Source organism: Mytilus californianus, unplaced genomic scaffold, assembly GCF_021869535.1.
Source record: "Mytilus californianus isolate M0D057914Y unplaced genomic scaffold, xbMytCali1.0.p SCAF_10, whole genome shotgun sequence".
Lineage (NCBI taxonomy): Eukaryota > Metazoa > Mollusca > Bivalvia > Mytilida > Mytilidae > Mytilus > Mytilus californianus.
In genome coordinates, this window is record NW_026262582.1 from 53239798 (window position 1) to 53255874 (window position 16077).

The 16077-nt window shown below is 32.3% G+C and overlaps 1 protein-coding gene across 1 annotated transcript in view; it reads right to left on the reverse strand.

The window, feature by feature from the left end:
- Window positions 1-9576: 9576 nt before the first annotated feature.
- The window catches only part of LOC127718794 (zinc metalloproteinase-disintegrin-like NaMP), a 48918-nt gene continuing 42417 nt past the window's right edge, over window positions 9577-16077 (reverse strand). The window contains exons 16-18 of the mRNA XM_052224855.1: window positions 13795-14850; window positions 12639-12727; window positions 9577-12235 (exon numbers count right to left, since the gene is read on the reverse strand). Coding sequence (XP_052080815.1) covers window positions 12215-12235; window positions 12639-12727; window positions 13795-14850 — 1166 coding nt within the window. The 3' untranslated portion in view covers window positions 9577-12214. The remainder of the gene's footprint in view (window positions 12236-12638; window positions 12728-13794; window positions 14851-16077) is intronic.

Genomic DNA, 16077 nt, shown 5'->3' on the forward strand with positions numbered 1-16077 from the left:
GTTGTCTCATTGGCAATCATACCACATCTTCTTATTATATATATGTAACAAACTTTTGTCCTCTATATTATAATATTCCAATGATAATATTAATATTAATAACAACTTTAAAATGTAAAACAGAGCTTACAAATTCTTACATTGCTCAAATTCAGCCCCAAAGATTAATAATTGTTCCAACACGTTTTAAGGTCCACGGTATATATATATACATACAAGTTATGTACAACCCATCAGATGAATAGATAAATGCTCAACATGAGAATTGAGTTCTGCATTTAAAGTTCTGAAAATAATTTTTTGTTTCTCATACTAAATTATTTACCAAAAGTTTTGAAGAAAAAATGATTCTGTTCAAAAGACAATAAATTTAAATATTATTCAAATTCAAGACTATTTTTTCCGTTTTACGGTCCATAAATTTAGCATATGCTATTTCACAGTACATATTACATTTGCTCACATTTATTTCGTCCGTTTTATTATGCACAAGAACTAAGTCCCGGAAACATATACAGATACAAATGTAAAAAAATAGCAAATCTAAAGAGTAAAAGTACTGATTTTAAATGTCGGTACGTGCAGAATATTTGAAGCCCACTGCTTTAAGAAATGAAATTACATCAACTTCTTTATTGTTTTAGGAATTGCTCCATCAGATAACCTGTGTGCCCTTTCTCACTTCTACGTACTACTGCTTGGTGTAGAAACAACAAAAAAGTGGATGTGCTGAATAAAATTACTCATAGCATATAATAAATTTATTGACCGTAAAAAATTTTGAGATGGAATGATTCCATAAATTGTGAATTATCTTTATTTTACCCGTGTTACCTGTAAAATGAATGCGTACAAATGTAATCAAAAGTTGCGCGCAAATGTATAAAAAAATGTAATCCCCAAATGCGCGCAAATGTAATACGCTTATATTTCACATCAACCAACGTTGGATATGCACTAAGCACTCGATATATCAAAATATTATCATAAAAGCTAGAAGCAGATTTTTCATTTTAATCAATCCAAGAGTTTGCAGAATTTCAAATGAATAGAAAATAAAACGATATGGAGTAAATGTACATGGGAAAAAATCGCACACAATACATATAAAACATAGAAAATTATCAATGAACAGGGCTTTTATTCCTGTTCTTCATCTTGACAGTTGATGTAGGGTCTTCGACAATGAACGAATCATTCATACCCTACAACAAGGTCAAGACGGCCCCTAGCGTCGACTTAAGCGGTACTATTGATAAAAACAAACCACAGTTCACCTTCTTGCTCCACATCCGCCTCGGAGTGCCAACTTGTGCAATGCTTGTGTGCGACGGTTCTCCAGTAAAAGCACCAGGGATACAAGAAAAGTGCAGTAATTTTGAAAGACATCGATCGCCGCTAAAATATGCCTTGAAGTTACACATGTCGGGAGCGGTCAATGAATTACATAATTTATAATTACGGGCGAGGTTTTTCAACATATATTTGTCATACATTGCCCAACAAAAGGCCTATAATTTCGAAACAACAAATGATAGACAGTATATATAAAACTAAAAAACAAATGATAGACAGCACGGGGCACATCGAAATATATGTAAGAAAACCTAGCAGTTTAAAATAGTATGAAAGGGCAATATACAAATTAGATGACCAGACCAGAACCCTTTTCATGGCATGAATACTATCAATCCCCCATATTTAATAACAAATGTAAAACAATATAGGCCTACTTTTATCAGACGGTCTACTGGCATTAGACTGTCAGGTTGTATAAATTTAAATCAAATGAATTGGTTCATTGATTGTTACTGGCTTAACGACTTGTAACATATGTTAGGCATATCCAGGACGAGAACAAATTAACAATTAATACAATAGATTCTGGTAAATAGATTGTAAGTTATGAAGGGGTGTTTAATGGGGACAGGAGAAAATTAGCTTTGGAGAAGGCCGTCTACAGACACCTCAAAGATTTGATATAGGTTCTTTAACGTGCAGCCTTACCGAGGCTTCGGATATAATTTTGGCACTGGCTACGGTTACATTGAAATGTAACAGTAATAAAAAAGTTATTGTTACATTGGAGACTAATTGCCGGAATGCAGGGTTGGGTAAGGAACTGATTAATTACGAATGTAACAATAATATTCGTGTCTACGGTTACATTGTCTTCTTATTACGTTAGATTTTTTTTAACTTTAACCGTCTATAGTATTGTTGCTTAATTCTTCGATATGTACTTGATAATAATAGTAATAATATTATTATTATTATTATTATTATTATTATTATTATTATTATTATTATTATTATTGAAATATATAGTTAAACGGTTCTGTGGTTAAGAAAATATTTTTCACCTGAAGCATTGCAGACATTGAAAGTTTTTTATAACTTCAAAAATGGATATTACATTTACAGAGTGGCTGGTAAAGTCTGCAAAACCGACTACACATTGATGCATCACTCGTTTGAGTGTTTCACCAAAAATGCGTCGGACTGAAACATGCTCATAAAACAACAAACTTGATGTGTGGAAACTGCGATTGTAAATAAAAAAAATTTAAAAATTGTATAATGCAATATTGTAAAATTCAAATTAAAGTTTTAAAGTTTTATTTTAATACATTTGAGTGCATTAACGTAACAATAACATGATGTAACCGTAGACACAAATATTGTTACATTCGTAATTAATCAGTTCCTTACCCAATCCTGCATTCCAGTAATTAGTCTCCAATGTAACAATAACTTTTTTTATTATTGTTACATTTCAATGTAACCGTAGCCAGTGCCTATAATTTTTTCATTCCCACCGGCTCTGATTGCGTATTTATGCATCTCTCACAGTCAAGCAGACGCCCTTCTCTAACATGGGTTTCATTGACGGTTGGGGAATTCAAGGTGAACTTTTTTTTTACTTCAGGCAATCCTTTGGGGTAGGGAAAAAAGTCTGCATCAGGTATACACAAATGAAACAGTAACCCAACTACACAAACATTCAATAGACATTTAGAGAATATTTCAACAATAGACAGGTGTTTATTCAATATGACAAGCTCTTTATGATATGTTCATGTCAAAATTTCACACATTTTTTTAAGCTTAACTCGTAAGAAAGGTAAAATCAGCTCTAGAAAAAAAACTACTCTTCATTTAGTTAGATTTATACATTTATTGATGTTTATCATTTAGCGATTAATTTTTGCCCTAAGCTATTTAAAAAGCTAAAGCAATATAAATGTATTTTACCTTACACCAGTTCCTTCCACACGTTCTTTTGAAACAATCGTCATCATTCGAGAACAAATGTTTTGAAGCCAAACTCATAAAACTTTAAGAGTCTCAAGGCCAAAAGGGTGTTAACAAAACCGAAAGCTTCTGCATATGTTAACACATTCATTAAAAACGTAAATTAGTTTCTTCGGGTTTTTGTAATTAATTTACAATTAATAAATGATTGCAGGTGGAATTTCAGATTGTGCCATATACTTTCTATAAATACATTTGATCACTGTGTCTAGACTACCGACTACCACAACAAAATATGTTAGGACTCTATAGCATCTAATATCCAGTACAGTGATGGACCACTGACAGACAGAGAAAAGCTAGTACGTTATTCAATATTTAGTAAAGGAGGTGTGGGCCACAGGCCAAAGAGACAGCAAACAAACAACATATAAAAAACGAAAGATATATAGGGGTCAATATAAGGTTGTCGATAATAGATAGATGTCTATACACTAAGATCCCAATCGTCAGGACTCTTAACAGAATTGTAAATAAATATTGTTGTCTCCAACAAGTTGAACCGTGAGCTATTGCTCTGATATAATATCACCACTTTAAGGTATTCGGTAAACATGCATGAAGTTGATGCGCAATGGACGTGAAGACTTATCACACGGTATAGCATGCTCACGAGAAGCTTGATTCCAAATGTCAAGAAGCCATGATTAGTTCCTGATAAAAAACACGACGGAAAATTCATAAATGTTAGAATATGTAAGTATTCGGTAAACAGGAAGTTTAGCATAATAAAATAAAGTTTGATACAAAATTTCTGGAATCTATGATTTGTAGTTCCTGAAAGTGCAACAAAATGTCATGTGACGAACAGAAAGATGTTAACCATACACTTACTGGTGCCGGAATATAACGGCATAAGGTATCTCGGGAACTTAAAATCACAGCGGCCATTTTAGATCTCAAATAATTGGTAAAAATTTTACTTAAGTTAGCCAACTTTTATATAGAAATGCAAATTATTTCAAGGATTTACATGAACAAGAAAACGTGTATACATATTGTCATGTATGGTAAAAAAAAATATAATGGACAAAGAGAGAGAAATGGATATGTGAGGGGAGGTAACTCGCGACTCTTTGAATTAATATTTATAATTGTACACAGTACTGTAAATAAACATCTTTTGTTTTATAGTAAGAAAACACGCTCATTGGTCGCCACTTTTATTTTTATTTTCTGGGAATATTTAATGAAAACTGTTTCCTCTTAGTGACATTGTGTTTTACTGTTTTTGTATATACACTATATATATATTGGTAAACATTTTTTTTTTGTTCACAGTGACAATAAAAGAGAATAAGCACTTGATAAGTTTCGTGCGTCCGAAGCGCTTTTCTAGATTTAACTTCATCAAACACTCTCAAACCTTTAGATATATCCTGAGATATATCATAAAAACCTTATTAAATGAATAGATCACGTTTTCACTACATATATCTCTTTTCATGTTAAATAGATTACAAGTGGGTTTGTATATTCAATAAATTGAAAATTTTATCTATATAAAAATAAGATGTAGTATGATTGACAATGAGACAAGGTCACCGTACGGCCTTCGACAATGAGCAAAACCCACACCGCATAGTCAGCGATAATAGGACCCGAAAGGACAAATGAATTTTAACCGTATCATTAATATAATAAAAACACACACACATACACAAAAGTACAAGCAACGCAATATTAACAGTAGTATATCGTATCAGTGAATGTTCGCCGTTACCGAAAGCAACCCTACGTAATAAACATTCTTATGTGAAATCACTTTATTGAAGGTGTACTGATTGATATTTTTATTCTAGGAAAACATAGTATATGTGTAACTCAATTTGAACTGTCTTTCAGGTAACTGCAAAGACTCATAGATCGGTACTGTGTGTGTTTGAATGTTTGTTTGTTCTTTTTGGTTTTCGTTATTTTGTTTGTTGATGTTTTGATTTGCTTAGTACCAATCTGATGAGTCAACCCTTTCCAACTACCTTATACAGTTTGTTCTTAAATTATCTTGTTTCACCATTGTTTTTCGTTTATTGTTTTAGTATAAATCATGCCGTTGGTTTTTCTTTTGAATTGACGTACAATTGGTGTATGCGGGACCTTTTATAAGGTTACTATTCGGTGTTGGTTTTTACATCTCCTTTTTATGTACACAGAACTGTCGCCTTATAGTATTGGTATAATAGATAATTAGCTTTGACAAAGTCAAAATTATTTATATGAATAACAAAAAAATCTGTAAGTCACTTCTCTTGTATTTCATTGATTTCTTTACTTTTTTCGTTTAGATTGATGAGTTTTAGCTGTATCTAAAATTTCAGCCAAACTTTAATTTCTTTTTTGAACGTTTGTAATGGTTAATGTTTGGGTAAGTCCTCGTGCGGATAAGTTATGCCTTATTCAGTTGACTTGTCAACTGTACATATATTTTATCTAATATGAAATGTCACTTTTCGTTCATTTTTTTTTTTTTCAGTTTTAATGCTTCAATTTTGATTTCACTCTCCGCAAATAAACTACTTATATCAACGCAATTAATAACTTTAAAAAATATTATTTGGCACAAATGATACATCTCAAAAATTACAATGGGCGCAAAAGGACTGTTATTATGTATTTGATTTTTTTCTCTTTTTTTTCTTCTTTTTCCGGCAAAGTATTGGGTGTTTTTGTCCCTTGCGATATTTAATATTTCTATTTCTTAGATATATTAACCTATTTTCACCTATTTAATTCGTTGTTGTTTATATCCATACTAATAGTAGTTTACATATGCTGTCTCTCTACTCATAGTGGAAAATAAAAAGGGGGTCCATGCCCCAAGCTCCTATGTTTTATACTGCTACAGACTTTAATCTCATTTTGTGCAGTCTAATGTCTAGGTTTAGATCTATCCTTTTTTAAAAGAACCAGAAGTGTACTCATTGTTGCTACTTATACGTTTGTATAGCAAGTTACACGTAATCCAAATTGAACAGACAAAGAAGGATAACTCATATCATAATTAGTGTACCGCAGTCGAGTGGCCATAAAATGCATTGAAATGAGCTATTCACTGCAATATGTTAGTCAGAAGAATTTAACTTCCTTTTATATTTGAATTTCTGATGATATAGTGAAAAATGAATGTTGAACTAGAACGAACAAATTTCAAGATCAATTTGCCATTTACTTAGTATATGAATGTTTGCGCCATGACATCCATTATGATGAAATACGAAATTCAATTGTTTTATCACTGTAAATTGATACCCGATTTTGGGTATAGTGCCCATAGATTGGGATAGTATTCCAATTTATTAGGATCTTCCCAAACTGTTCTGTCAGAGAAAACGAGTCAAGTACACGTTTAATTCCAATCATAATGTTAGTGTGCATGTACAGTGTATTTCGATCGCAAACATTAATATACGTGCACTGCTAGTCAGAATTTCAAGAAAACTTTTCAGAAGAAATTAATCTTGTTGATATCAGAGACATATAATACATGTCTCTGTTGAAATTAACGAATCGAATTTAAATGACTCAATAGTAAGTAACAGTATTAGGGGACATCCTTTTCTTCGCCGTTAAGGAAGGGTCGGTCCAATTTTGCTTTATTAAAGTACAATCGCCGAAATACTAAGCATGAATAACCAATATCTAAATGGCTCAGAACAGTTGGTACATTTTCATGGTTCTCATATAAATAAAACAAAACTTTTTTTCTCAAAAAACTAAGGATATTCTACACAGGAATAGATTACTTTAGCTGTATTTTGCACACCTTTCGGAATTTTGGGTCCTCGGTGCTCTTCAACTTCGTACTTTATTTGGCCTTTTAAACTTTTTTTATTCTTGCGTCACTGATGAGTCTTTTGTAGACGAAACTCGCGTCTGGCAATTTTAAGCCTGGTATATATATATATATATATATGGTGAGCTTATGTATAAAATACATCTAACACGAATGAAATAGACATAAACAAAAATACAAGAAATAAACTATAAACAAGAGAAGAATTCATTCTAAAAATAATATTACTGTAAAAGAGAACCATAAGCCTAAAAAATATATTCTTAGAAAAATTTAAATCAAGTTATGAAGAAAGTGAAATGATCGTGTACAGTAAAATAAAGACAAAACATGAATATGACAAAAATGTATTCTTTAAAATAATTTTAAAATTGAAAAATATTTTCTGTAAAATGCGTGTAAGTGACCATTTCTTCGGAAACAGAGAAAGATAGAAAAGGATAGATATAAAAGAATTCAAAGAGAAAATAGAATTTGTAAACATTGTAATATTAATGAGGTTGAAGTTGAAACTTTATTTTCTTAACATGTGAAATTAATAAATCTTTACGTAAACATCTTGAACAAGATATAAATAATATTCCTCCAGGATATACAGAATTCTTACAGACTCAAATGGACAAGAATTGAATATTGGAATCTTCTGAATAATTCTAGCTCATTAGCATTTGAAATTTATGAAAACGTTGTGACTAGCGTTGATTTGAACTGTGACCTATTTGAAAAAAACCATAACAATAGTCTAATGAGGTTGTTGCATGCCTTTATATTTATCAGTACAATATAACTAATATTATCTAAGAAGCGGGCTTTGTTAAACTGGACCCCTGTTGCGTTCACTTATCGCTACACTAACTATAAGGAATGTAATCTCTGCATTAATTAACTATAATTCTTCGTCTGGGTTTGACTACACATTTCGTCTTTTTCGGTTATATCTGCTCTTCAGCATTTGTATCAGGTTTTGAATTTTCAATCATTTTGACTTTGATCATCGCTGAAGAGATATTGATTGTCGAAGTACGCATTTTGTACAGTGTATTGGTACCGTTTAATATTACTTTACATTCAGGCGTGTTTGAGTGTATTGTTCTTCAGATTCTATCATTTTTATAAATTAAGGCTTACTGTTTCACCAAATTCCTTAAATTGAAAAAAAAATATGTTGATTAAGTGAAACGCCCGTATAACAAGTTATCAATACAGATGAACTGTCCCGTGCTACTCATTGTCGGATACATCAGTTTACTGACAGTCCCTTTAAATTTCAGCCACCCTTGGCGACAGACTGGTAAATCTGGGACTATTATACTAACATATATATTATGTCCCAAGGTAAATGTAAGGCTTAATAAATGCATCCATTAAAAACAAATTATTTGTATGTCTTTTTGGGTTATTTGTCTTCGTTTCTGAAAAATCCTAGTTTGTATTTTCATGAAATATTTCATAGAATATTTTCGTGTGTAATCGAGCTCTCGAAAATTTACAATGACAACAAACAAGATAAAAATTTAAAGTAGTATGAAAGCATAAAATAATATTAAATGGTGATACTTAAGTAAAAGTTATATTTGCCTTTCAAAACGAACTTTAAATAAAGGACCTTAATGATACAAAGTCAATAAAACGAAAAAGAGCTATTATGAAAAGTAAAATAACGAAAATTCCGAACTCCAAGGAAAATTCAAAACGGAAAGTCCCTTTTCAAACGACAAAATCATAAGCTCAAACACATCAAACGAATAGAAAACATCTGTCATATTCCCGACTTGGTACAGGGAGTGGTGATGCTAGACTTGGTACAGGGAGTGGTGATGCTAATCTTGGTACAGGGAGTGGTGATGCTAATCTTGGTACAGGGAGTGGTGATGCTAATCTTGGTACAGGGATTGGTGATGCTAATCTTGGTACAGGGAGTGGTGATGCTAATCTTGGTACAGGGAGTGGTGATGCTAATCTTGGTACAGGGATTGGTGATGCTAATCTTGGTACAGGGAGTGGTGATGCTAATCTTGGTACAGGGACTGGTGATGCTACCTTTCTCTTGATAAAAACATCCCAATACATTATGTGAGGTGAAAATTCTAACAAAGTAAAAATCTGCCTGGAATAAACAAACTTATAGTTAAAATCATATTTATCTATTGTAAAGAGGACTTGGTCATCTATATAAATAGTTGGAATGCTATTAAAATAAATTAAAATTTAATGTCTAATTCGCATTTTAATAAGTTTGCATCATTGATAAGATAGCCAGGTTTGTGAAACTTTATTCTCTTATTTGATGTTCTTACATCTTATATCAGTTAAAATATAATTTACAAGTCATATTATTGCTAACTATAATGAAAGTTAGAACTTTTCAAGCACTATAACAATAAAATAAAATTGAGATGATTTATAACGTACATATACATGTACATATTATGTAAAGCATAAAAAGTATAAAATAAAAATATGTGAGTATAAAATACAACATAAAAAAACACATCTTGGTACAATACTGTACTGCGTAACTATATAGATATAGTATATTTTCCCTAAAGTGTATAGTAAAGACTTTTGCAAAAAAAAGGAAAACAATTGAACAAGTAAATAAACATATTTTTATGTTCTGTTGATAACAACAACGTCAGTAAATGAATAATTAAGGACTGGTGCTCTAAACAGCCTGTATCAAATGATACATGAATAAATAAGAACTGGTGCTCGAAGCAGCCTCTATCAAATGATACATGAATAGATAAGGACTGGTGCTCTAAACAGCTAAACAGCCTGTATCAATTGATACATGAATAAATAAGGACTGGTGCTCTAATCAGTCTGTATCAAATGATGCATGAATAGATAAGAACTGGTGCTCTAAACAGCTAAACAGCCTGTATCAATTGATACACGAATAAATAAGGACTGGTGCTCTAATCAGTCTGTATCAAATGATGCATGGATAGATAAGAACTGGTGCTCTAAACAGCTAAACAGCCTGTATCAATTGATACATGAATAAATAAGGACTGGTGCTCGAAACAGTCTGTATCAAATGATACATGAATAGATGAGGACTGGTGCTCTAAACAGCTAAACAGCCTGTATCAATTGATAAATGAATAAATAAGGACTGGTGCTCTAAACAGTCTGTATCAAATGATACATGAATAGATAAGGACTGGTGCTCTAAACAGCTAAACAGCCTGTATCAATTGATAAATGAATAAATAAGGACTGGTGCTCTAAACAGTCTGTATCAAATGATGCATGAATAGATAAGAACTGGTGCTCTAAACAGCTAAACAGCCTGTATCAATTGATACATGAATAAATAAGGACTGGTGCTCTAAACAGTCTGTATCAAATGATACATGAATAGATAAGGACTGGTGCTCTAAACAGCTAAACAGCCTGTATCAATTGATACATGAATAAATAAGGACTGGTGCTCTAAACAGTCTGTATCAAATGATGCATGAATAGATAAGGACTGGTGCTCTAAACAGCTAAACAGCCTGTATCAATTGATACATGAATAAATAAGGACTGGTGCTCTAAACAGTCTGTATCAAATGATGCATGAATAGATAAGAACTGGTGCTCTAAACAGCTAAACAGCCTGTATCAGTTGATACATGAATAAATAAGGACTGGTGCTCTAAACAGTCTGTATCAAATGATACATGAATAGATAAGGACTGGTGCTCTAAACAGCCTGTATCAAATGATACACGAATAAATAAGGACTGGTGCTCTAAACAGCCTGTATCAAATGATGCATGAATGAATAAGGACTGGTGCTCTAAACAGCCTGTATCAAATGATACATGAATAAGGACTGGTGCTCTAAACAGCCTGTATCAAATGATACATGAATAGATAAGGACTGGTGCTCTAAACAGCCTGTATCAATTGATACATGAATAAATAAGGACTGGTGCTCTAAACAGTCTGTATCAAATGATACACGAATAAATAAGGACTGGTGCTCTAAACAGCCTGTATCAAATGATACATGAATAGATAAGGACTGGTGCTCTAAACAGCCTGTATCAAATGATACATGAATAGCTCAAGACTGGTGCTCTAAACAGCCTGCATCAAATGATACATGAATAGAGAAGGACTTGTGCTCTAAACAGCCTGCATCAAATGATACATGAATAGAGAAGGACTAAATGATTCATGAATAAATAAGGTCTGGTGCTCTAAAAGAGGGACGAAAGATACCAGAGGGACAGTCAAACTCATAGATCGAAAACCAACTGACAACGTCATGGCCAAAAATAAAAAGACAAACAGACAAATAATAGTACAGATGACACAACATAGAAAACTAAAGACTAAGCAACACGAACCCCACCAAAAACTGGGGGTGATCTCAGGTGCTCCTTAAATTGCCTTTATCGCTCACATACATCTCTGTCCAATGTTAACAATGGTCACACACTTAGTCAATCTGCCTTAGTTATATATTACTCAGCAATGTGTAGGGATTTTCAGACAATATTTGTTGTAGGTAGTTTCACAACTGTTATGAAGCCTAATTAGATAAAAGGTAAGTAAATTTTATTTAGAGTCGGACATGATATGTACAAATTAACAGAGTAAGCATTAGCTGTATGGAGCTTTTAACCGATTCTGTTTACTGTGAAGCATTAAATAGGCCAATAAATGTAACATTGTGTGTAAGGACATGTTTGTAATTTTGTATGAGGTAAAGTGTTATCTATCATTGGATTATATCTGAACATTATGTTGTTTTTTTTTCGATCCAAACATAGTTATCACCCTTTTGCTCTAGAACTTTGATTCAAATTGGTCTAGTAGTTTCAAAGAAGCTGACGAAAATGTGTAAAATTACTTACGACGGAAGCCAAGGTAGAGCAATATATCACTGCGGCCATTTTGACAGTAGAGTTGACATATAAATGAGTAAAACAAATTAAACAATAAATAAATGAATATATAAAAACAGATGAAAACCATACGTAACTGAGACAGTAATATAAAAACAGGATATATTTGTAACGAATTTCTGTAAGTTTAGTTCAAGTTCCATTTTCATGACTTCTATGCATTTGAAAATCTTGTGATACCAGATAAAGATGGTTATCATGCAGGCATTGGACCAACCTGAAATTAATCAGAAAAGACAATTTTTAAACATTGTTACGGTCTTCTTATGCAATTATAACTTAACAAATCGTGTTCTATGACGTAGTTTTGACGTATACAGCTACCCGACTACTCAAAACCATAAAACAATTTTAAAATATTGAGAAAAAAAAACACTAGAAATTAAGGGTTGAATTGTATACGTATGACGTGAATGTAGCTCAAGTTTAGATATGATTAAATATCAAATAGTGGTCCTTAAAAAAAGAACAACTATATATCAACGTGAAATGAATATCTCTAAAGTATCAATTAAAGATTTGAGTTACAAAAATTATATGATGTGTTTTGATTCTCTGAGAAAATTTACAAGTTATCTTATTTTGATGAGAGATACTGAAGATATATTCATGTTAATTACCCTCGTTATGCATTTTGTGGCGTAACAGTAAATAAACATTGCTACTGCTACCAAACCGGCTCCTCCGACAACAGAGACTACAATGATGACTGTAAAATAAAAACGATCGAAATGTATAGAATAAATAACATTTAATGTAAAGTTATGTTATTTAACGAATTAGCATAATTGGGGGACGACCATTTCATTTTCTGGGCATTGGTGGACAACAGGGACTCGGTAAGCGGAGATATATTTTATCTTAAATCGTTGTATATTTTATGACTTTTTTGTTTGTTTTTCGTATTTCCTGTCTATTTGTATCTAATTATCAATATCTGCACAAAGATTTGTATGTTTAATATCAATATGCAATTTACTATCCATGTCCTCATATTGAAAAAAAAATCTAAAGGGATCTAAGTCGCCATTTTGAATAGCCTAGCCGTCTTCAAATAGAAAAATAAAATATTCGTATACAAACGAATATAACCATGCAGCGTGATTGAATTTTGCAAAATAATATAAGATGCACATAGTTGTGAATCACATGTCCTGAAAAAAACCTAAAGGGATCTAAGTCGCCACTTTGAATAGCCTACCCGTCTTCAAATAAAAAAACATTAAATATTCATATACAAACGAATATAACTATGCAGCGTAATTCAATTTTGCAAAAAAGTATTAGATGTACAAAGTTGTAAATCACTACCTATATTTTGTAGGTTATGCAGGTATAGTAATAGCTTGCTGTTCGGTGTGAACCAAGGCTCCGTGTTGAAGGCCGTACTTTGACCTATATAATTGTTAACTTTATATACATTGTGACTTGAATTGAGAGTTGTCTCATTGAGACTCATACCACATCTTCTTATGTATATTTAGTGTAAAAAATGTTAAAAAGACGTTTTTGCTTGAAGTCGATTCCATCTCACAAACTTTTCGAATATTCGAAACGTAGTCATAAAAATTTAAATCAAAGAACAATATATATATAAGTCCTTTGAAACTGATCAGACATTTAAATTTTTTGATGACGCAGTCTTATATCTATATTATTTTGGGAGTGTCCTTTTAGTTCTTGTATATTTTTATAGAATATAAGTATCATTTTCTCTATTTCAGAAACGTAGACATATTTCTAAACTTTTTCAAAAAATTATTATCATTTAATTACTTGTAATGATAGGATCATCAGTAGTAATAGTGCTCTCTGTAGTAGTGCTTTCTGCTGTTGTACCATCTGTTGGTGTTATAATTGGAGTTGTCTCTTCTATTATTGTTATAATTGGAGTTGTAGCTTCAGTTGTTGTAATAACTGCAGTTGTAGCCTCGGTTGAAGTGGATTCAAGTTTTGTCATCTCAGTCGTTGTCATAACTGTTGTTATTATAACTGGAGTAGTAGCTTCTGTCGTTGTAATAACTGGTGTTGAAGCCTCGGTTGTAGTGTCTTCCAGTGTTGTCATTTCAGTTGTTGTCATAACTGTTGTTTTTATAACGGGAGTAGTAGCTTCTGTCGTTGTAATAACTGGTGTTGAAGCCTCGGTTGTAGTGTCTTCCAGTGTTGTCATTTCAGTTGTTGTCATAACTGTTGTTGTTATAACTGGAGTAGTAGCCTCGGTTGTTGTGCTATCCAGTGTTGTCATTTCAGTCGTGGTCATAACTGTTGTTGTAGCCTCTGTCGTAGTACCTTCTGGTGTTGTAGTCTCCATTGTTGTCTTTACTGACATAGAAGCCTCGGTTGTTGTGCTATCCAGTGTTGTCATTTCAGTCGTGGTCATAATTGTTGTTGTAGCCTCTGTCGTAGTGTCTTCCGGTGTTGTAGCCTCTGTTGTTGTTACAATTGTCGTAGTACGTTCCGGTGTTGAAGTCTCCATTGTTGTCATAACTGACGTAGAAGCCTCAGTTGAAGTGCTTTCCAGTGTTGTCATTTCAGTCGTTGTCATATCTGAAGTTGTTGCCTCTGTCGTAGTAACTTCCGGTATTGTAGTTTCTACTGTTGTTATAACTGTCGTAGTGACTTCCGGTGTTGTAGTGTCTACTGTTGTCATAACTTGAGGTGTAGTCTCCATCGTTGTGCTTTCTTTGGTCGTCATCCCAGTTGTTTTCACATCTTCTGTTGTAGACTCGTCTTGAGCACACGTTTTACAGCAGGAGATTTCTCTTGTATTTGTATCATAATTAGGGCAATCAGTTTTTACACAATCACTAATACGATCGCCATATTCACATCCTGTGAAGAACAATGTTAGCATAGGGTGAAATAAGTATTAACAGCTTTTAAGACTTGGCTGTAAATTTTTAATAAATACAAACTTCATAAGGCTTCGCCTCGGTTGACAATGTATTCTGGGGATATCAATCTGCTCTGTCACTTTCTCATCTATGTGTTATTTATATAATAATATACATTCATTAAATATCTTTACGCAAGGTGATAACTTGGAAAAACTAAGCAGTCTTCTACTCAGTAAAATATATACTTTACAGTCCTCGCAAACATATTTTGATTATGTCTAGCGATGATTTAATTTATATTTGTAGTTAATGTTTAGATATAAAAATAAGGAGATGTGATATGATTATTTATGATTTAAGGTTATTATACGCTTAAAATACTTACATTGAAATTAAGGTCTATAAAAATCCAACTTCATATACCAGTATAAATCACTAACTCCGACAGGCATGAAAACAAGTTATCAAACCAGAGAGAGTTCAATTTATTGCTAAATACACTGGATGAATAAATCTGACATTTAAGAATAGCAATGTGAGCCGTGATATAACTATGACACCCGAAACATTATTAAAATGCTATTTTTGCCCTTTTATTCTGATTATACAAATTCGTTTTAAGTCGAATTTAATATCAGCCTATGCCTTATCCAAAAATAGAAATTACCCACCTTAACATCTTTTTCTAAGACTATGATAGCAAAGTATCTTTTTGAGTAACGTCTTTTATAATATCTTAAATTACTAAAAAGATCTCAAAATGAGGCCTATTTGACAGGTTTTTTTTTTGTAGTTTTGCATAAACTTGAAGAAGTATCAAAACTCTAAAGCAAATCTATAAGAAGAAACTCAAAATTATTAATGTTGATATCTAACGTTAAAATGTCTTTTTTTTAATGTTTTTGACATATGTATAATACTCTTTTTTATTTTTTTTGAAAGGATAAAATAGTGCCCTGATCATATCAACTCCTTGCTGCATTTATGGGGCAAAATAAGACCTAAAACGTCCCTTGTTCTTTACTTGCAAAACTCGTTCAGAAATTAGATACACATACCACGAAATAATGGTACTTTTAAACAAAAAACCCAGAAGATTAAACTGAAAGAATGTCATCAATTGTCCATGCTTGTGGTCTCTGAGCGATGAGCCAGATTATAATAAAGTAAATGCAACAAATTAAGAGACAACATGGATAAACAATAAAGGTTCCAATCTTGG